Genomic DNA, 23257 nt, shown 5'->3' with positions numbered 1-23257 from the left:
TTTAAGATAGATGTCTTGATAAAATATTTATGGACTTTCACTACATAATCGAGTCAATGATCTGAAAGCTATGTATTCAACCAGTAAGATGACTGTTCAATAAAGAAAAAGATTCTTTTAGTAAATTTTGTTAACTTGTGATCATTTAAAAATTTTAGCAAATCACACACTACTCTGATGGAGTTTAGTTCAGTTAATGAGTATTTTATTTCTCTCAACGATTTATAAAAAAAAAAAAAAGATCAATGGTCATACAAATAAATAATGGAGGAAATTACAGAGAAAATATTTGATTCAGATACAGCTATAAAATTTGCATAGTTTGTCACCAAACAAAAGATGATTCCACAGAGTGGATAATTCAATCGAAGGTGAAAGTTACAATGATTTCATCACATTATGTGACACATATTCTTACTACTTACTCATTACAAATCCTGTGATGTAGGAACCTGCAGATCCAAAAACTCCATACAGGAATCTTATTACTAGGAATGTATAGTATTCAGGTATAAATGCCACTCCAACACCAAGAAGAAGCTGCATTACTGCTGAGAGGTAAAATATAGTCTTTCGTCCAAACCTAAGAAAAGTGTCAAAGAAGATTAGGAAATATACAACAAAAAAGTGTTTTCTATCTATACAATTTATGTGATCTGTTAAACACATTATACATATTTACAAACTAAAAACGGGATTTTTCAAGTTACACTGCAAAACTGCAAATGTTTTCAGGGAGTACACTAAAATCTATCATCATACTAAAATTACAGATGGAATTTATACAATACTTGCCCCGGTTAACATTCAGGTGTATAAATTAACATTATTTTTATACAGGGTGATTCAAAAATTGAAGGAGCTGCTACAGGTGACAAACTACAACAACTTTGGAATATAAATATCTGTCTCTTCAAGGAGACTACTCATAGAAAAGCAGAAGCACTGAGTTGTCAATAGGCACATTTTCTAGCTTTCAGAGTTATCCTTTTACAAGCTACAGTAAAAAAAAAAAAAAAAAAAAATAAGAAGAAAATGGAAAAACCTACATCGTGCTGGCTGGACCAGCAGTGTTGGTGCTACATTTTGGCAGTTGGACTGCTTGTGGTGGGTTCAGCGTCAAGTGGGATGGGTAGTGGGAAAGGGAGGCAGGAGACAGGGATTGGGGGTGGGTAGCAAGCAGCTCAGAGGAAGGTGGCCACTTGGTGAGATTGTCAGTTAGTTATGTGGGAGGGAGGATTGGCAGGTATAGCAGCTAGCCATGTAATGCAGGATTGTAGGTGTTGGTAGAGAGCGGTGCATGCTGAAGATGATATGGGAACATTAATTGAGAGGGTGTGACAACACAGGGGAAGAGGAAACAGTTGGGAGGAGGGTGCAGAGACAGTGGGTTACTACAGGCTAAGGAAAATATGAATATTGGAGTGGAGGATGTGTTACAAGGATAACTCACACCTGCATACTTCAGGGAAGCTGGTGGTGGAGGGGAAGATCCAGATTGCTCAGGTTGTGAAGCAATAATTAAAATTGAGCATGTCATACATATTGTGACAGCAGGTGGTCAACTTGGTTCTTGGCAACAGTTTGGCATTATGGTGGACAGATGGTTGATAGTCATACCAAGATAAAAAACTGTGCAGTGTGTAATGGTACTTGAGTTACGTAACCATTATGGCACCTCACCTCAACCTCTCAATACCAGCAATATTCTACTGTTTTTCTGTAAAATAGTTAACATATTTCTGTGACAACATTCAGATTTGATTTAATTAATGTAGAGGCACTTCGATACATCGATATGTATATATTGCAATGATATTATTCTTATGTGTATTCTTTCTTTTGTCACTATGATCTTTGACGTACTTGTAACTCTGATGTTTGGGCGCGTAAGCGGTTATTAGAGTGTCAAGCTTTGGTCATCATGTTAAAAAGACGCAAATTGTAGTCAGTTTATGAAATGTGAACTTTAACAGTGAGGAAGATATTTTCAAGTATTTTTTATATTGTGAAGTGATGTTTTGGAATGATTTACATGATATTGCAACAAAATTAATAAAAAAGAAGTGTTAACTTATATTCGGAGTGCTGATTACTTTTCTACATCACCATTGTCCTAACTTGCAAAAGTTTAATCTTCAAGAATGGTTTATGAAACAAATCTATAAAACTTTTGAATATCACAAAATAACACCTAGGCCTCTTTGCATCCGAGCTTGGAATCATCAGTACCTAGATTTTCGATGATTGAGCCATGAGTTCACAACGAGACCAGCGTGGGAAACACGAAAAGATGAGTGCCTAGTTTATGCATTATTTCAAGAAATGAGTTTATTAACTGTGCTCTAATGATACCTACCACATAATATAACTCTGTTGTTGCCCAAAAATGCAATATTTAGCAGCGTGAGTAACACTACAATCATAATTAATTTTTGACCTTTGTTGTGGTAGGGTTGTTAGAAGTGTTTGCAGCGGAGCTGGTATTGGGTAGGGCTCCTTTCAAGGTGGCATGGCCTCTGTGGTGTTAGATAAGCTGTGACAGGACTGGAGTAGGAGGTGCAGGTCTTGCACCATGGTCTGCCACAGGAATATGATCCATGAAGCAAGGAGTTGGGAGTGCAAGTGGCTTAGGAATGGACAAAGATGATGCGTAGGTTGGATGGGTGACTGAATACCATTTTAGGAGGGCTGAGAATGATCTTCAGTAGAATGTCCCTCATTTTTTGGCATAATGAGAGGTAATCAATGCTCTGGCAAATGACATGGTTCAGTTGTTCCAGTTGAAGATGATACTGGGTAATGAGGAAGTGTTCTCTTGTAGCTGACACTTGGCAGTGGTGGAAGGATTGGGGATGTATGAGGATATGACATGGGAAATCTGTATGTGGACTAGGTTTGAGGGATATTGCCCATATGGGAAGGCCTCTGTGATGACGTCAGAATACTGGGCAAGGGTGTTCTCATCCCTGCAGATACGTTGTCCATGGGTGGCTAGGCTGTATAGGAAGGATTTTTTGGTGTACAAAGGATGGCAAGTGTCAAAATACAGGTGCTGTTGGTGTTTAGTAGGTTTCATGTGCACATACGTGTTGCTGGAACTATCTGAGAAATGGAGGTTGATGTCCAGAAAGCTGTTGTGTTGGGTAGAGGAGGATCAGGTGAAGAGGATGGGAGAGAAGGTGTTGAGGTTGTAAAGGAATGATGATTGTTGTAGTTTGGCCCTGAGTCCAGATCATGAAGATAACATCAATGAACCTAAACCGGACTAGGGGTTGAGAGTTTTGGGAGGCTAGGAAGGTTTTCTCTAGATAGCTTATAAATATTTTGGCATAGATGGGTGATATGTGGGTGTCCATGGATGTGCTATGGATTTGTTTGAACACCTTCCCTACAAAGGAAAAGTAATTGAGACTCAGGATGAAGTTGGTAAGGTGTATAAGGAATGAGGTGGTGGGTATGGAGTCTGAATGACATTGGAGAGGTAGAGTTTGATGGCAGCAAGGCCATGGGCATGAGGGATATTGGTGTATATTCAGTGTCGTCAACAGTGACAAGTGTTAATTCAGGAGGTAAAGAGGTGATGGAAGTGATTAGTATCTTTGCTGAGAGAGGCTAGTTTCTGGGGAATTGGTTGAGGTGTTGGTCAACAGGAGTGGAAAGTCTTCCCATGGGAGCACAACAGCCAACTACAAGTGGGTGTCCAGGAACGTTGGGTTTGTAGATTTTGGGGAGAATATAGAAGGTGAATGTGTGGGTTGTTGTTGGGATTAAGAGAGAGATGGACTTGCAGGAAAGGTTCTGGGAAGGGTGTATGGGTTTTCAGTAGGGAGTGGAGGATATGTTGGAGGTATGTGATGGGATAACCTTGGCAGAGCTTGTAGATGAAGGAATCAGACTGTTGCTGGAGGCCTGTCAGGTAGCCACTGCAACTGATCATGACAGTGGTGGATACTTTGTCTGCAGGGAGGATGATTAGGTCAGGATCCGTTTTCAGGTTGTTTATGAGTGTCCTTTCTTCTACAGATAGCTTAGTGTTCTTGAGAAGGAATCTGAGGAAGGATGGTGAGGCCAAGTTGGATGTAGGGAATTTCTGGAAGGTGACAAGGGAGTGGGTTGGTGGGCGGTGAGACGGGGAGGGGGGGGGGGCGGGGCAGGGGGTCTGTTATGATTGGATGGTGGTATGAACTGAGACTGACAAAGTTCAGTGTTGGGATGAGATTGAATTTGAATGGAGGCATTGGCAGCAAAGAAGTGTTTCCAATAGGGATTGGGAGAAGGAGAGTAGGCCTTTGACGAGTCCAACATCATTAAACTTGTGTGTGGAACTGAAGGTGAGGTCTTTGGATAGCACTGATATTTCTGGTTAACAACAGTGCTTTGAGTTTGTCTAGTTTCTAGGTTTTATGGGGTGCTGGGAGGGAGTTTTCAAGGATCTGATGAACTGCAGAGGTCAGCTAGGTAGAATCTGGGTGCTATGAGGAGTCAATGAGGAGTTTCACTGTGAGTAGGATAGGTGTTGATGGATATTGGTTTTCCAAGGTGGGAGTAAGGTGTCAAACAGGCTAGACAATTGATAGAGGTTGTGTCTGGGAAGTTCTTCCAGGTGTTGGAGTGCAAAGGTTTCTATTTCTGAGATGCTTTGTAAGTAGTAAGGATAGCACAGCAGCAGTATCTTGTTGAGGGAGTAGATTTAGTTTTGAGATGTGTAGGCCTATGACATGGAGAGGCATTTCTGCAGTGGAGTTGGTGGGATATGAAACTGTGAATGTCACTGTGAAAGGAATGGTGGGATCCAGAGAAGGAAATTTTTACTGTTAGGCTATTGGGGTTTTTCATAATTTAGACAGGATTTAAGACTCAAGATGTGGGACTGAGTTTTAGCCAGGGACAGGGATACTTTCCTGAACTGGTGCAGAAAAATGGAGCAGGGGTTGATTGGAATATGGATGGTGTTAGGAAACGGGAAATGATGCAGGAAATGGGTGAGTGGAAGTGTTGGGTAGTTATAAGGGAACTGGATGATACAGTGTAAGATCATGGAGTAAAAAGGACAGAAGAAGTTGTGCCAGGAGCAATAGGATGGATTTGTGGCATGTGGATATTTGATTACATGCTGGAAACGAGAAGGAAAGACATTAAATTCTGACAGGAGGAATGACTGAGGAGGGATGAGTGGATTTGATGGTTAAATGTGGTGGTTAGTCACTGGAAAGTGTTGTAGCTGTGATCCGGGAGACGGGATGTATGTAGAACAGTGTGTGGCGCAGTCGTAACAATAGCAACCATTGCTACACGGTGTCACAAAAGTCACATGTCACCAGGTTGGTCACCACCAGTGAAGGGTGTGCATAACATAGACGAGTGGGAAAATTTAGGAAGAAATATGGATAAACAATGCAGTATAGCAAAGAGGATTTGGATTTATGAGTAGTAACAAAGCAGGGCTCACATGATGTTTGGGGGGAAGAGAGCTAATAGATAGTGTAGACGTTGCAGGAAAGTTCTCATAGGTAAATTAATCATAAGGGTGGGAAAGAGAGTCAGTTCTGTCAATAATACTAAAATATACATTATTATTGAAAATTGGAGGTGTACTGTTTCAGTTTTGATTGGCACAGTTATGAAGGCATCAAGATTAATCACTTGTTTAATGCATGACAAAATAACTGCTCCAATAATAGTTTTATCTTACTGTTATCAAATAAAAACTTTCATTTTTTCAACTGAAATTCTAAAAATTGTTACTGATATATTAGGACCACTGTGGCAATATTTAATACACCCATAAACTTGACAATTAGAATGAATAATTAGGTCACTAATTGTAAGACAAAATATTTTGTTAGTTATTCATAATTAGAATTAATTGTAGTCATAATATTAAAACAGTAAATCTGTATTTCATAATTCTAAATTAACTAGCAAAAGGCAGAAATTACATTTACACTATTCTTATTTTTATTCACATTACGTGGATTATCATCATTTCTTGGATTTCAACAAAAATGAATTGTTATACAATCAGCAACCTTAATAACAGTTACAGTGGTATTAACAAATGTTACACTATATGGTTATATATTAATTTGATTTCTGCCCTTATTATATCATATTCAGAAAGTTTATGATCAATAAACATTAAAACTCTATAATCCAATTTTAACCTACCAATAATAGTTATAATTGCAACACTAGAAGTGATGTCAAGACTGACTTTAATCACTATATGTTAAGGACTTATTTGCAGCAAAGTAATAATCCTAAAAAAAATAATTAAAAGGCCAATCTTTTAAGTCTTAGTGGAAATTTACACCTCAAGAATTGCAGTATAGAATCACATTTGAATATGAAATTTATTTCATGGCAAGAGAGAAAGATTTTCCAGAAGTAATGTTACAACACAAGACCAAATACATAAGCCATCTTGCTTAAAAAATAATTCTTCTCAAGAATGTATAAGGAGATCAGTACTTCATTTTTTAAATTATAGCCTGGTCAGAAATAGTCAGAATATCAGTAAGAATACTTACTGAAGCCAAACTAGATCAATTTATATCTATAACTGGGACTTATCAAACATATAATGTACTGTAATTACTACAGCTCAGACATTAATAATGTTCTTTATAGTAGGTGGGTTTGTTAAGTGTTTTTCAGCATTAATAATCAGGCACCAGATATTGAACTTTTACAAAAAACACAATGTTTTTAAATTTTCCAATATCATTAGCAATTTTCTTAAATCTTCTATAACAGACATTGGTGCTGGTAAAGAATGAAACGTTTCTCCACTACTGGCAAGTGCTATTGGTCATGAAGAAATACCAAAAGACATTATAATTTCTTAATTAGATTTTCCAAGTGTTTCGTCGATTTTAGGTGCAATTAACTTTATTGGAACAGTAACTAAGACATGCACAAAAGTATGATGACAGATCAAATACCATTATTTGTTTTATCAGTATCTATTACATCCCTTCATCTACTAACATTACATATACTGGAATGCTATGTAATAATGTTATTAACTGACCAAAACTTAAACTCATCTTTCTTTGAACTGGTAGGAGTTTGTGATTCCAGTTCTACAAACATTTATTTCGATTTTCTTGGTCATGTAGAAGCTTGTACATTAATTTTATCAGGGTTTTATGTTACTTCACATACTGTTTGACAAGAAAGTGGAAAATATTTAGTACATCAAGAATAAACTATTCTATTTTATCAACTGGATTTATAAAATTAATTGTATGAGCATATCACATATATTTGAAGAACTCTGGGACTTGAAGCCAAAATTTCTTTGAATATTCATTTCATAGGGAAATGTTTAAAATTCATTCATCACATTTTACTGTCATCCCATGAGAAATTAAAGTATTAAGACGATAAACAACACTTTACAGACCAATGTAGAAATGACACCAGTGTGTACTTTGAATTAAGTTACTTATTTATAGTTGGTGGATTAACAGGTATAGTGTGTAATAAATAATAACTGATAGTCTAGTATCTTTTGGAGAATACATTTATTTTATTATTGTTTATTATTCATGTAAGTGGATCATCATACAATAATTTTCCATTTAGTAATTTTGTCTACTGGGCACTTTGTGTTTGGGGTTGTTGAAAAGGCAGAATATACTTACTAACCTCTATTTAGGTTGATTTTACAGTTAATTCATAGTTAATGTGTTGTAATGATTACTGTATTAATTGAAGAAATTAAATGTCAGTCATCTTCTATGATATCTATCTTCTCCAGGAAAAAATAATTTTTTTGGTGAATTTTCTTGTTATTTAAATTTTGAAATTAATCATTTCAACCTGTTCATTCTTTAGGGGATAAATTCTAATAATTTATTAAGTACTGAATATAACAGTATGCTTTAAAGCAGCTATCTTCCTCTATTATATTGTATTTTGTTATTTATTATTCTAATTGTATTATTATTTTAGGTTTTCATTAATAATAATGAAATTAAAATATTGATCTTGTTTATAAAAATTAGTCAATTTATTATAATAAGTAGGCAAATATGATTTTCAGCTGTTTACCAAAATTGTTCCTCTGCTCACTGGCTAAGATTAGAGGGACAGTATCTTCACCATTCAAAGGTAGCATAATCATTATTCTCTTAATCAGGAGCAGAATCAATGATCTGATGAGAAATCAATTGTCCCTTATTAACGATCTTAGTTAAAAGGCTTAAATTTTTTTACGAACAGAAGGCCGTACAGAGCTTGACATTTCGCTTTGTATGTATTTTTATATTTACAGGTAATATTTTGTCGCGGTTATGTAGAGGACAAATAAACTCTTTATTATTACATTATTAATTTTTCTTTGTTTTGCTTCAAAAATAGCGATCATAAGTTTAAGTTACTTAATGGGTAACAGCACAACAGTTTTAATGTAAGAGCTGATACTGCTACAGGCTGTGTTGCATGCAGTGTAGCGTAGTGATTGGTGTCACTAGCTTGTGTGCTGGGGTTTGCCAGTTCAGACCCACTCATCTGCAGTTATGTGTTATTTAGTATTTTACTTATGTGGAAGGTTCTTGAAATATCTTATGTTTTGTAATGTTTGTATGTTCTGGAATATTCGTTTGTATGAACACCAGCATTCTGGAATATCTGATGTTTGTATAAATAGCTGCACTCGCCACCCTGGAGGTCAGTTCTGTTCTGACTTTGCGTTGGTGTAAGTAATAAACGTACTTTAGCTACTTTGCCTTCAGATTTAGCCTTGATTGTGGTTTAGACATGCCACTGGTTGGTGGAGACGTTGGGTGCTCAACATCTATATCACTATGGCTTCAATTAGACAATGGAAGAGCCGTCGCCTAGACGGACAGAAACCGAATTATAAGCATTGTATCGTTCCTAAGACGCATACATTCAGGAAAGAGATGGACTCCAAAACAGCAGAAAGTCAGTTGCACATCAGGCATCCATCAGATGTTTGCGGAGACACTGGTTAGGAATGGACTAAAATGGCTGAAAGTATTCGATCAAGTCGACAAATACAACAGATGGGATGACACAAGGTGTTTTGCAAATGTTTACTTCTCCTTGGATGGCACAGGCCATTAGTGGTTAGGAAAAACGTAGAGGCATACAGCTGGTAAAAGTTCCCAAATGGAAGAAAACGTTAGGTGACGATCAGCAGCAAGTACACTTACAGGAAGAAAAACCGAAGAATAGGGACCAACATCATGGGGAAGCGATACAGTGGTACACACAGAATGTTTCAGCCTTACGCCACATCGCGAATCCTGACATGATAGAAACTGACAACATCTCACACTTGATGAAATGAGCTGCAGAAGACATGTACCGAACTCTTCTGGTAAGTATGTCACAACAGAGGAATTCATCATGTGGTGCCAGGGAATTGAGGAAATGTAACACAAACGAGGTGGACGAAAAAGATATTACCGTCTGCCGAATGTGGCCACTATGGCAGTAGTGGAAGACCACCATGGGCTCGCCCCTTTCATACACCAATTCGTAAGATAAGAGATACAGCAGCGTATGGCAGCCTGGAATGTCAGATGATCACACAAGGTATAAGAGCCTTGAATGTCGACCTCATGAAGCAGGAGGTAATAGAGAATGTTGAAGAAGAGATGTATCCGTCATTAGTGTCAATCTCCGTCATCAGCAATGGGTGCCCATGCGATAGTTGGTAGGGGGGGAAGGCTAGATCTGGGGTTGTGGAGTATTTTTAATATTTAGGAAGACGAATGGCAACTTGTTACTAACTATAGAAAAGTTCCAGTTCTGCTCCTGTTAAAAACCTACGTAAAACCGACTTTTAAATCATTTTATTGAGAGAGAAACACCTTACTACACTATGTTTTTTACCTAGGAACTGGAGGGTGGAGGAAGTGACCGCCTCTTGACCCCGGACGTAGGCGACCTTGTCACCAGAACGCGTAAGGAAGAATAGACTCAGCGTAATTGCACTTACGTTGCAGCCGTCAAACGACAACCCAGCACTCCAACAACACAGGTAAAATCAACTCCTATGCCAAGCAGAAGGCTCCACAGAAGAACAGACATTTGGAAGACAGAGGACAACATCCCAGCGTGTTTCCACATTGGACGACCTGGACACATTGAATGTACTGCGAAGAAAGAAGGCGAGTTTTTGAAGACTACTACGCAGCCAGACCTAGTAGATAGTGTCGGAAGTTCCATGCGGCTTTTTGCGGATGATGCCGTAGTATACAGAGGAGTTGCAGCATTAGAAAATTGCAGCGAAATGCAGGAAGATCTGCAGCGGATAGGGACTTGGTGCAGGGAGTGACAACTGACCCTTAACATAGACAAATGTAATGTATTGCGAATATATAGAAAGAAGGATCCCTTATTGTATGATTATATGACAGCGGAACAAACACTGGTAGCAGTTGCTTCTGTAAAATATCTGGGAGTATGCGTGCGGAACGATTTGAAGTGGATGATCATATAAAATTAATTGTTGGTAAGGCGGGTGTCAGGTTGAGATTCATTGGGAGATTCCTTAGAAAATGTAGTCCATCAAGAAAGGAGGAGGCTTACAAAACACTCGTTCGACCTATACTTGAGTGTTGCTCATCAGTGTGGGATCCGTACCAGATCGGGTTGACGGAGGAGATAGAAAATATCCAAAGAAGAGCGGCGCATTTCGTCACAGGGTTATTTGGTAAGAATGATAGCGTTGCGGAGATGTTCAGCAAACTCAAGTGGCAGACTCTGCAAGAGAGGCGCTCTGCATCGCGGTGTAGCTTGCTGACTAGGTTTCGAGAGGGTGCTTTTCTGGATGAGGTGTCGAATATATTGCTTCCCCCTACTTATACCTCCCGAGGAGATCACGAATATAAAATTAGAGAGATTCGAGCGCGCACGGAGGCTTTCTGGTAGTCGTTCTTCCCGCGAACCATACGTGACTGGAACAGGAAAGGGAGGTAATGACAGTGGCACACACCGTTGGGTGGCTTGCGGGGTATAAATGTAGATGTAGAAGAACCATCATAACAGTTCTGTTCACGCCACTCAGCCGCAGACGATTTTAGTCGACCTATGGGACGAAGCCCATCGCTATACAGTGGAAGAGATAGCCCTTCAACACGCCACAGCCGCTCCCTGTCGCGATTCAGAGGTACTAGCTGCTCGCCTAGCTAACTGACTTCAGGAAAATTAAGTAAGGCGACCATCTATGGAAGTGAGGTCTTCGTAGACGAAAATCCTGCATAGATGACAGTCACCAAGATATCAGAAAATCTCACTGACGTCATCATCGATGGCCAATCTCTCCGGTCACTAGCTCACTGAGGGACATCCCTTTCTGTAATGCCGGACGCTTATCGCTGTCAACTAAAGAATACTATGTTCTGTGATATGAAATACAGTAGCTTGCGGTGAAAGTTATAAACTATACATACATCCAGCAAACAGGGACGTGTATTGCAAGAATAACTACCAATGGCGGAACACAGCCACTCGAATTTATTATTTTATCAGAATGTAATCATAGGGTTATTCTCAGATTGTGCTTGTTGCCAGCGTCACAAGCTGTCATAGGCTATGGAAGATCACAGCTCCAGACTGGCAAAGCTATTCCAACAGGTACACAAAACAAATATTGCTCTGGGCGGTTGTTTGTCACTGGAGAAATTGTTATTCTACTGTCATCAACGAGACGAGCTCCAGTCGTCAATCGAGATGCACAGTTAAATTGTGAAGCTTTTGTCGATTGCAAAGAGATACTCAGGCTCACTAAAGAGGTCTACATGACTACATGACAGCGACCATCATAATCACTGGCGGTGGTCAAGGAGAACTCTGGATCACCACTGCCACGAGCAGGCGCAACACGTTCTTAGATACGCGCATAGGGACAGATGAACCAATCCAGGAAGGGCAGCTCAGTGTTATCAGTGGAAAATTATTCCAGGAAGGGCCAGTTCAGTCTTATCGACGAGGAATTGTGCCCTCATACCACTAAAGACAATGCAGAGTGCATTCTTCCAGTCTTCCTAGCCACAAAGATGTTGCACAATCTGTGATCATGAAACAATGCTCGGTGACCATGAATGCTATCACGAAGACACATCAGCATTGCCTGATAACACGCAAAGAATTGGAGATGCTCTGTGCTGAAAATGATATTCTACTCCAACACCTTCACAACATATCTGTATAACTTGCACACAACATATCTGCATAACTTGCACGTGCACATAAGCTGTACAAAAGGCTCTCTGCCACCCCTGCATATGCAGAACACATCTCATCGCCTCCACATCAAGCGGACACGCCACCGGCGCACTTGACCACACTGCACCACTCTTTGGGAATGGTAGTCCATTCTTCACGGTTTGCTGCACTGAAGAGAGGTAGCGACGTCGGTCGGTGAGGCCTGGCACGAAGCTGTCATTCCAAAACATCCCAGACGTGTTTTATTGGATTCAGGTCAGGACTCTGTGCAGGGCAGTCCATTACAGGGATATTACTGTCGTGTAACCACTCCGCCACAGGCCGTGCATAATGAGCAGGTGCTCGATCATGTTGAAAGATGCAGTTATCATCCCCGAATTGTTCCTCAACAGTGAGAAGCAAGAAGGCGTTTTAAACATTAATGTTGACCTGTGCTGTAGCAGTGCCACGCAAAACAACAAGGGATGCAATCTCCCTCCATGAAAAACACGATCACACCATAACACCACCACCTTCGAATTTTACTGTTCAATCGTGCAATGTTTACGCTTCTTACACTAAGCGATGCGACGTTTGGCATTTACCGGCGTGACGTGTGGCTTATGGGCAGCCGCTCGACCATGAAATCCAAGTTATTTCACCTCCCGCCTAAGTTTCATAGTACTTGCAGTGGATCCTGATACAGTTTGGAATTCCTGTGTGATTGTCTGGATAGATGTCTGCCTATTACACATTACGACCCTCGTCAACTGTCGGCGGTCTCTGTCAGTCAACAGACGAGTTCGACCTGTGCGCTTTTGTGCTGTACGTGTCCCTTCACGTTTCCATTTCACTATCACATCGAAGACAGTGGATCTAGGGATGTTTAGGAGTGTGTAAATCTCGCTTACAGACGTATGACACAAGTGACACCTATTCACCTGACCAAGTTCGAAGTACCTGAGTTCCGCGGAGCGCCGCAATCTGCTCTCTCACGATGTCTAATGACGACTGAGATCGCTGATATGGAGTACCTGTCAGTAGCTGCCAGCACAATGCACCTAATATGAAAAACGTATGTTTTTGGGAGTGTCCAGATACTTTTGATCACATAATGTAGGCGAGATTGTCGTTTTTTCAAAGACATTTGAAGAACGCACAATCTGCCTGACAACGGTGCTGATGTTTATTCGCCTCCGCCTCCAAAGTCACCGCCCGCGCTGAGAGTGTCCCGCTTCAGACGCCCCCAGCCGTCTACCGCTCACCTGGCGCCGTATCATCTCTACACCACCGCCGCTGAGTACTAGACGCCACGAAACAGTCCAGTCGTGCCCTGCATCGCAGTCGACTGCGACACAACTGGTCATGTGTATCTGCACACGCTCTCTAAACTAACAACACTTGCCAAGCATCACCACCCACAGTTGCGTTGGGTTGTTTGGGGGAAGAGACCAAACAGCGAGGTCAACGGTCTCATCGGATTAGGGAAGGACGGGGAAGGAAGTCGTCCGTGCCCTTTCAGAGGAACCATCCCGGCATTTGCCTGGAGCTATTTAGGGAAATCACGGAAAAGCTAAAACAGGATGGCCGGACGCAGGATTGAACCATCGTCCTCCCGAATGCGTATCCAGTGTGCTAACCACTGCGCCACCTCGCTCGATAACCACCCATAGTGCTCTGCACTATTGAAGGAGGAGGGGGGAAGGGGGGGGGAGCCCTGTGGTGACATCAGCGTTAGAGACACCGCTGATCAGAGAGTCTCCACTGTTGTGTTGAATATCTGTGTGGAGCACGGGAAAGACAGTTCAGTCTAGAATCTCATATAATGCAGATGTGCTGTATGTACTCTGTTATAATAAAATGTTATTGCTCAATATCGTCTCGTCTACGTTCTTGGTATTTCTACCATACGGGAAAGTGTATCGCAGTGGTGTTCGTCCATGAAATCAAGAGTACTGTAAACTAAGGTGCCCATATTGACGGGCTGTGCCTTGACATCTGGAAGGCGCACTGTACCACTCGGGACTGTCGTTTACTGAACAAAATGTGAGCGAAGTGAGCACTGGATCGGATTTGTTATAGGATTCCGGGTTTCCTAGGAGACAGAAAGAAACAAACTGTTCTTAACAGGACGAAAACGTCGGATGTAAAGGTATCCCAAGGAAATTTGATAGTACCGTCACTTTTCGCAATATAACGGTATATAACTGATCTAATGGATAACGTCGGGAGCTCGTTGACGCTGTTTGGAGACGATGCTGTTGTCCACAGGAATGTTGCAACACCAGAAGAGTGTAGCGAAATTCAGGAAGACCTGCAGAGGAACGATGATTGGCGCAGGGATTGGTGGTTGATCCTGAATGTAAATGAATGTAATGTATCGTGCATAAATAGGCGAAGAGATCTATTACTGTTCGATAACACTGTTGGTGAAAAGTGACTAGAATCATTAAAAACCGTAAAATACCTAGGAGTAACTGTCCAGTGCGACCTAAAGTGTGATGACCAGATAGCACTAATTGGAGGAGAAGCTGATGCCAGGTTAAGATTCCTTGGAAGGATCTTAAGGAAATGTAATTATTCCACGAAAGAAGGGGCTTACAATACACTTATTCGGCCGGTTCTTGAGTACTGCTCCTGAGTATGGGACCCCAGCCAAGTAGGATTAATAGAAGAGATAGAGAAGACCAAATGAAGAGGGCACATTTCATCAAGGGATCATTTAGAAGGTGTGAGAGCGTTATGGAAATGTTCAACGAACACCAGTGACGGTCGCTACAAGAGAGGGGTTGTCCACTGTGGAGAGATGTACATACAGAATTCTGAGAGAGTACGTTCCAGGAAGTCTTGGGTGTCATCTCACTTCCTACCAAATACTTCTTGTGAAACGACCGCGACAAGAAAATCAGAGAAATTAGAGCTGATATGTTGATTGATCAACAGTCATTTTTCCCACTAATCGTTTGCGAATGGAACAGGAAGAGTGAGAAATAACCCACCACCACACACCATGAGACGCTGACGTAGTTGCGAAGTGAAATACTGATGATAGCGAATTCACGCATCGATCTTAGAGGTGCTACTCAAACGTTCCCGGAATACACCAACAAATAAAATTACACTTTACCTGGACATTATTTATTACCATCACCTTCAAAGTAGTCTCATTGGTGGTATACACAGCTTCTAGCGTTTTTTTTTTTTCCCCATGAACTGAAAGTTCCTTGGAATGAATTTTTAGTGAGCCTGTTTAGTACCATTTGCGATTCTGTTTGAATCTCCTCAACTGTCTGAAATATTCAGATTTTTAACCTGAATTTCATTCCAGGGAATAAAAAAAATCACTCGATGGCAGTTTGGGTGAATATCGCGGATGAGGAACAACAGGAATTTTGTTTTTCGCCAGAAACGCCCGGATGATCAACGCAGTGTGTGACCTCAGACTGTCAGGAAGGGGGAACCATTCGTTCGTGCGGACAAAATCCTCTGACACGTCTCGTAAGACAGCCCCAAGGCATTGCATTACGTCCTGGATGGTCTACCTACAATCTTTTAGCACCGTATTCCGAACAGCAGGTCGTCCTGAATGGGGTTCATCGTCAGACGATGTTCTGCCATCTTGAAAACTTTTAAAACAGTCGTAAATTGGACTGTGACCTAAGGCATCTTCCCCAAATGCTTCCTTCAACATGCCATATGTTTATGTAGCGGTTTGTTTTTGAGTTTGAAACAAACGTTTATACTGCATGTTGTTTCCAGGCACCCCCCCCCCCCCCCCCCCCTATTTTCGCAAGACACACAACACACAAGAAGGGAGAAATGCGCATAAAAACTAAACGCGACAACCTAGCACAAAGTCGCTTAAGCCACTAACACTCAAAGAATGTATGAGATACCACCCGGCGGCGTTCCGTCGTGTTAACCAGACTTCACCAACTACACATACATTTTGGGAACTTTCGGGTAGCACATCGTATATTGTGTGAATATATTTTCAAAACGGTGAGACAGTGTTCCTATTACATTTCTTAAATCAATTGCAAAACACATGTACTTCTCAAAGTTTTGGACGAATGCTTTTAAATTGCTATGTATCACTCAACTGCTACAATACAAGTTACTTTAAGGTGATGCAAACAAATTGATATTACTGTTGTTATATAAAACATTTCATATATTATTATAGTTGTAGGAATCTGTGGCAAGCTAGACCTGGAGGTGATGGTAAGATAGATCTGTGAGGAATGAGAAGTGGGAGAGAACGTAACAATCCTTCCAGAACTGAACCCAGTGTTCATGCTTGAGCATTGGAGATGTATATAGCAGAACAAGTGAAGCACAAATGAAGACACGAGTGCTACAGGTTTATGTTTTGCCTTAGTATCAATTAAAATTATTCGTAACCCTGGTGTTGTCCAGGTGAACGACAAGTAGTGGAGTGTATAAGGCAACAACATACAGGACCAAGTCAGAACACTGTAATATGGAGTGCCGGAGCTTACAATTGCATTTGCTGGAGTTAGAATGAACAGTGCAAAATATAGCTAGAATTTCATCCATCACATTCTGTTACCGTTCCTTCAAAATCAAGGAAATATGCTTTTCCAACAGGACAGAATCTGTGCACACACTACGCACATCACTCAACACAATCGCCGAGATATCCGTCAGCTGCAGTGGCCAGTTCAGTAAACAAACTGGTCCACCACTGAGCTTGTGTAAAATTGAATAGGAACGTGTCTGGCTCAGTGTACATTACTTTAACATCCCTTGATAAGCTGTGAAAGCAAGTGGAAGTGGCATGGAACACTATTTTCCAAGTGGCTTTCAACAGCTCTGTGACCATCTGTATGCAGTATTTTTGGATGAAATTATGACTGGAAGAAGCTATACAAAATACTGAAAGTCTTTTCTGAGACAATCATTTCGAAGTTACACAGCTCTGTGATTTTGGACATATATCGTGTACAAGCTACTTCTCTGAGAATAAAACTTCATTCATGTGGAGCTATTACTTCCAGAGCCTTGTGTTTCATTTTCCACTAGTGTTGTAGCATCTTTTCAACTCTATTAATAAAAAACACTGTGAGGTTGGCTGTATCCTCGCCATACATCCGTGGCGGAAGGGGAAAAAGTAAGTAAAAGTAAAAATGAGGGTGGGTAATGTTGAACTAATATCTTAGGACTGTAATGAAAATATACATTTGTTACAACTAAATAATAGGCCAGTCATTCTCTCCTCTTGATGTTATCTAGTAATCAATACGGTGCGAGGAAAGAAAAGAGAAATATTTCTGTTGAACGTCTAATATTCTGCAATGGAATCTGAATTATTATATCATTTGTGAAAGACCTGAAACCATATGCTTGTGGTTCTAAGAGGAAGGGATGTGTCATGCTCCTCTGATGACGTAGTACAATCTACAGTAGAAAGATGATCTTGGGCACGAGAGAGGTATGAATGGTCTGATTTTGTTTTCCATTAACATCAAAAAATTGAATTCCACTTCATTCACCTGTGGCATTTCACTACACTTCCAAGTCATAACACGATGGGAATTGAACCCGATGCTATTACTGGACTTACTATTTGCTTTATTGTCTGTTTGTCCTTCTAAGAGGTTCACAGCAGCTCCACAATCTGAGACCGTGTTTTCAGCGTCCCTCAGTGTTGACAGTCTCCTCTTAGCTCATAACATATTATTGCTAAATGCAAGGCAAGTGACACATTTAAGACTGTAATATGATTGCCCTCTGCCACTATTCACATCTTTTACGCTCTATTCACCGTTCATAATTTTCTGCGGGAAATGCCTAAGGAATAATGCTCTTCTGAAAACTATCTGATTTGGAAACACCTATAAATAGTGCAGAGCAAAGAGACGGTAAGATGGCGATATTTTGGACCTGCACTAAGATCCAGGAATGATAGAAGCACATCATCACTGACATCCAGCAAGCTACTGGCATCCATTCTATGGTGTCCTTGTCGTCTTAAGCAAGGATCTGCAGTTTGGAAATCATGTGCATACAGATGATATCACATACACAGGGTGATCAGAAACAGTTTGGGAACCTTGTAAGGGTGTTGCAGCTTAGGTTGTGCTGAGAAACAATTTAAGAAAAAAAATCGATACGTTGCGCAATTTCCGAGTTAGTTAGCGTTGAGGTTAGCCAAAAAAACGTTGCGGGTGCAAATTCAAGTAGCCCGTCAGAGAGGATGTCGCCAAACGAGTCCCTCGTTTGGTTCACTAATACCGAACAAGATAGCGATACAAGAATTGGACATGGAACTGTAGTAAGGACTTAACCCGAGGCAAAGGCTGAGCAGTCTCGTGTGCCATCATCTATGCTAAAGAAAAACTGACGCGAATTGAATCTGGCGGGCCGCTTGATTTTGCGCGCGCAACGGCTCAGTTGACTATCTTCAATGCTAACTAACTCGGAAACGGTGCAACGTATCAAATTTTTTACTTAACAACAATTTCTCAGCAGAACTTACCCTGCAACACTCTTAAAAGATTTTCGGACTGTTTCTGACCACCTTCTTTATATTTACCGGTAAAACATCAGCTCTACTATGAAGTATTTCTGTCAAGTACAAGTCCTCTGTTTTGGTATGTTTGAGTATTTAATTATAACAGTATGCGCATATTTTCTGACATGAAATTAGTTAATCAAGAAATCAGTCTTCGTATGAAAGAAAGGAAGTAAATGTAGCTCACACAAGCGTCGATCTGAAATTGTTGAGAAGGTAACGCAAATTTCTAATATGTCAAATATTTACTTTCAAGTCTTCTCAAAGTATTCTCCATCAACTTTTATTCACCGTTATGAGTGAAACGTGAGTATTTCTTAGCCTGATGATGAAAGACATTGTTTTTTTAGGCAATAAACGAATTTTTATTTAGTGCTCCATTAGGTTAGTCCACTTTGTTCAACATTCTCCAGTGAGTGTATTCTATACCAGAAGCATGATTCTTGAAGATCTTCAAAATCCCGTTCAGTAACTGTTAGTATCTTTATTAGCCTTGAAATGCGTTCTAGCCAAACTTTCTTTAGGTATTGGAATGTGTGGAAGTTACAACGTGCAATATCTGTTTAACACAGTTTATATTCGAACAGTTTGTCCTGCTGATTCCTGTTTTTCTGTTGCCTTTGTAGCCAAAACTGTTGTGCTGAAATATCACGATTTTCTCCAGGTCTCTTTCCTTGTATTTCTCGCACTGTGGAAACAGTTGTTGGAACAATATCAGCAGCAGTAGGAATGGTTCGGTTCTAACAGTAGCATCATTATCGTCATCATAATCAACAACAACCACAACAGCAGCGGTAACCACTGTTGCAACAACTACAACAAGAACGATACAGAGCGGCAGCAACATGTTCCAGTTACTGCCTTTTGCTGCCTTCAACGAAACCGAGGAAACCTGGGATGTTTAATTATGACATTTCTTACTGTATTGCAGTACAGGTGCCATTTCTCACCCAGTTCATCAGTGTGTCTACTATTTTCCAGTAGTCAGTTTTATGAGACAGCTTCAAAATTTACAGCTTCTATCAGCTACAGGTATGCTTGAATTATCTGTTGTCTATGATTTAGCGACAAAAAGTAATAGCCAACAACTGTCTTTCAGATCGGGAGTTATTTATGTGGACAGCTCCAAAATTTACATCTTCTAGCAGATAACAGTTGGCTAGAGTTTTCTGTTGTCTGTGATTTAGTTACAAAAAGTTATAGCCAACAAACTCGCATTATAGCCAAGTTCGAAGTCTATCAATGTACAATTCTTGACAATCCTCTTGTTTTGTATTCTCTTTAAGGGCCCATACCACGTTAGCCTTGATGTTTCCGTCCTGTTCTGCAAGGATTCCTCTTTCACTATCTCCATACCCTTTCATCCCTTATCCTGTCTCTCCTCGTTACGCCTTTCGTACTTCTGAGTTACTTCATTTCACATACCTGTAATCTGCTTACATCTCTTTACTTCATTACCCATGTTTCAGATGCATAGGCCTGTACTGACAAGTAGTAATTTCTATACAGGGTGTTACAAAAAGGTACGGCCAAACTTTCAGGAAACATTCCTCACACACAAATAAAGAAAAGATGTTATGTGGACATGTGTCCGGAAACGCTTAATTTCCATGTTAGAGCTCATTTTAGTTTCTTCAGTATGTACTGTACTTCCTCGATTCACCGCCAGTTGGCCCAATTGAAGGAAGGTAATGTTGACTTCGGTGCTTGTGTTGACATGCGACTCATTGCTCTACAGCACTAGCATCAAGCACATCAGTACGTATCATCAACAGGTTAGTGTTCATCACGAACGTGGTTTTGCAGTCAGTGCAATGTTTACAAATGCGGAGTTGTCAGATGCCCATTTGATGTATGGATTAGCACGGGGCAATAGCCGTGGCGCGGTACGTTTGTATCGAGACAGATTTCCAGAACGAAGGTGAACCAACAGGAAGACTTTCGAAGCAATTGATTGGCATCATAGGGAGCACGGAACATTCCAGCCTATGACTCGCGACTGGGGAAGACCTAGAACGACGGGGACACCTGCAATGCACGAGGCAATTCTTCGTGCAGTTGACGATAACCCTAATGTCAGCGTCAGAGAAGTTGCTGCTGTACAAGGTAACGTTGACCACGTCACTGTATGGAGAGTGCTACGGGAGAACCAGTTGTTTCCGTACCATGTACAGCGTGTGCAGGCACTATCAGCAGCTGATTGGCCTCCACGGGTACACTTCTGCGAATGGTTCACCCAACAATGTGTCAATCCTCATTTCAGTGCAAATGTTCTCTTTACGGATGAGGCTTCATTCCAAGGTGATCAAATTGTAAATTTTCACAATCAACATGTGTGGGCTGACGAGAATCCGCACGCAATTGTGCAACCACGTCATCAACACAGATTTTCTGTGAACGTTTGGGCAGGCATTGTTGGTGATGTCTTGATTGGGCCACATGTTCTTCCACCGACGCTCAATGGAGCCCGTTATCATGATTTCATACGGGATACTCTACCTGTGCTGCTAGAACATGTGCCTTTACAAGTACGACACAACATGTGGTTCATGCACGATGGAGCTCCTGCACATTTCAGTCGAAGTGTTCGTACGCTTCTCAACAACAGATTCGGTGACCGATGGATTGGTAGAGGCGGACCAATTCCATGGCCTCCACGCTCTCCTGACCTCAACCCTCTTGACTTTCATTTATGGGCGCATTAGAAAGCTCTTGTCTACGCAACCCCGTTACCAAATGTAGAGACTCTTCGTGCTCGTATTGTGGACGGCTGTGATACAATACGCCATTATCCAAGGCTGCATCAGCGCATCAGGGATTCCATGTGACGGAGAGTGGATGCACGTATCCTTGCTAACGGAGGACATTTTGAACATTTCCTGTAACAAAGTGTTTGAAGTCAGACTGGTACGTTCTGTTGCTGTGTGTTTCCATTCCATGATTAATGTGATTTGAAGAGAAGTAATAAAATGAGCTCTAACATGGAAAGTAAGCGTTTCCGGACACATGTCCACGTAACATATTTTCTTTCTTTGTGTGTGAGGAATGTTTCCTGAAAGTTTGGCCGTACCTTTTTGTAACACCCTGTATATTACTTCTCTGTGTTTTTGTGGGACGTCTTCGTTCCAAGCCAGGCTCTTAACACTTAGAAAGGAATTCTTGTGCCTGTCTAACACGCTCACTGATCTCTTTCTCATTTCTTCCATTTTCCTCTATCACACCTTCCAAGTGTTTGACACTTCCCACCTCCTTCGATTGTCCACCTCCAGTCCGTATTTCAGCTAGTTTGGTCTGCCTTTCTTTCTAGTTGTAACCAGGATTTGACATTTGTTTACATTTAATTTCATTCCATAACGTCTCACAGCTTCTTCCCAAGCACCCAGCTGTTCCTGAATCTCGTTCTTCCTGTTTCCGCACATTATCAAGTCATCCGCGAACACTACTGATTTCATCTTGTCTTCTCCAGTTTTTTCTGACCATAAGGCGACATTCAAAAGGAGAGGTGACGCCTGCCGTTATGGCCGAGCGGTTCTAGGGGCTTCAGTCCGGCGCCGCGCGGCTGCTACGGTCGCAGGTCAGTTAGGTTTAAGTAGTTCTAAGTCTCGGGGACTGATGACCTCAAATGTTAAGTCCCATTGTGCTCAGAGCCATTTTTGGAGAGGTGACAATGCACTGCCCTGTTTCACACCACTTGTGTGCTGGAACTAATCCACCCTTCCATTTCCCACTTTCACACAACCCATACTTCCTCAATACGGCTCTTCCACTCTCTTGTTTTCTACAGCTTCCCAGACCTTTCTTCTACAGACGCCATCAAATGCGTTATCTGTATCGAGGAAGGCTACCAGAAGATCTTTCCAAAATTCGTAGTGATGCTGCCGGAGATGCTTCACTATAAGTGTAAGGTCAACAGTTGACGTCCCAGGTCTGAAGCCACGCTGTTCCTCTCTCAATTTGTTGACGACCATTGTTCGGCTTTTGATCTCCTGCATCTTTTGATACACCTTCGCACAATGTTGTATTTCTGTCACTCCTCTATAGTTTCTACAATCCTTCCTACGCCTTTTCGTACATATAGAGACAATTAGCGCCCTCTATCAATCTCTTGGAGTCTTCTTCTCATTCCACACCCCTCTCATCACACGTACAATCAGTATTTCCCACACCCTTGCTTTCACCATTTCGACACTTTCTTCGTCCATAACTGGTGCCTTTCCTACTTTCATCTTGTCAAGTGCCACATTTCTACTTCTTCCCATTTCAGGTCCCCCCACCCCTCCCCCTAGAGTTTACTTCTACTTCCTTTAGTCTATTATCATTATGTCCAAGCCCGTTCGGATTTAGCAAGTACTCAAAGTAAACCTTCCTCACTGTCTTTAGTGTCTCTTTGTTATTAAATTCTCTTCCATTTTTATCTAGCATCCTCTCTCATACCTTTCCTCTCATTTTTGACCATTCCATATACTACTTCCTTACTTCTTCTGCTATCCTCCTCCATCAACTTTGTCCATTCTTCCAATCATCTTCTTC

The 23257-nt window shown here is 41.1% G+C and overlaps 1 protein-coding gene across 2 annotated transcripts in view; it reads right to left on the bottom strand.

The window, feature by feature from the left end:
- The window catches only part of LOC124555291 (organic cation transporter protein), a 656605-nt gene that overhangs the window by 41845 nt on the left and 591503 nt on the right, over positions 1-23257 (bottom strand). For both annotated transcript variants that reach the window (XM_047129163.1, XM_047129164.1), the window contains exon 5: positions 426-583. In XM_047129163.1, coding sequence (XP_046985119.1) covers positions 426-583 — 158 coding nt within the window. The remainder of the gene's footprint in view (positions 1-425; positions 584-23257) is intronic.

This window comes from Schistocerca americana, chromosome X (genome assembly GCF_021461395.2).
Source record: "Schistocerca americana isolate TAMUIC-IGC-003095 chromosome X, iqSchAmer2.1, whole genome shotgun sequence".
NCBI classification, from domain to species: Eukaryota; Metazoa; Arthropoda; class Insecta; order Orthoptera; family Acrididae; genus Schistocerca; species Schistocerca americana.
The sequence above is the reverse complement of the archived record's forward strand: the minus strand, read 5'-3'. Positions and strand labels throughout refer to the sequence as shown.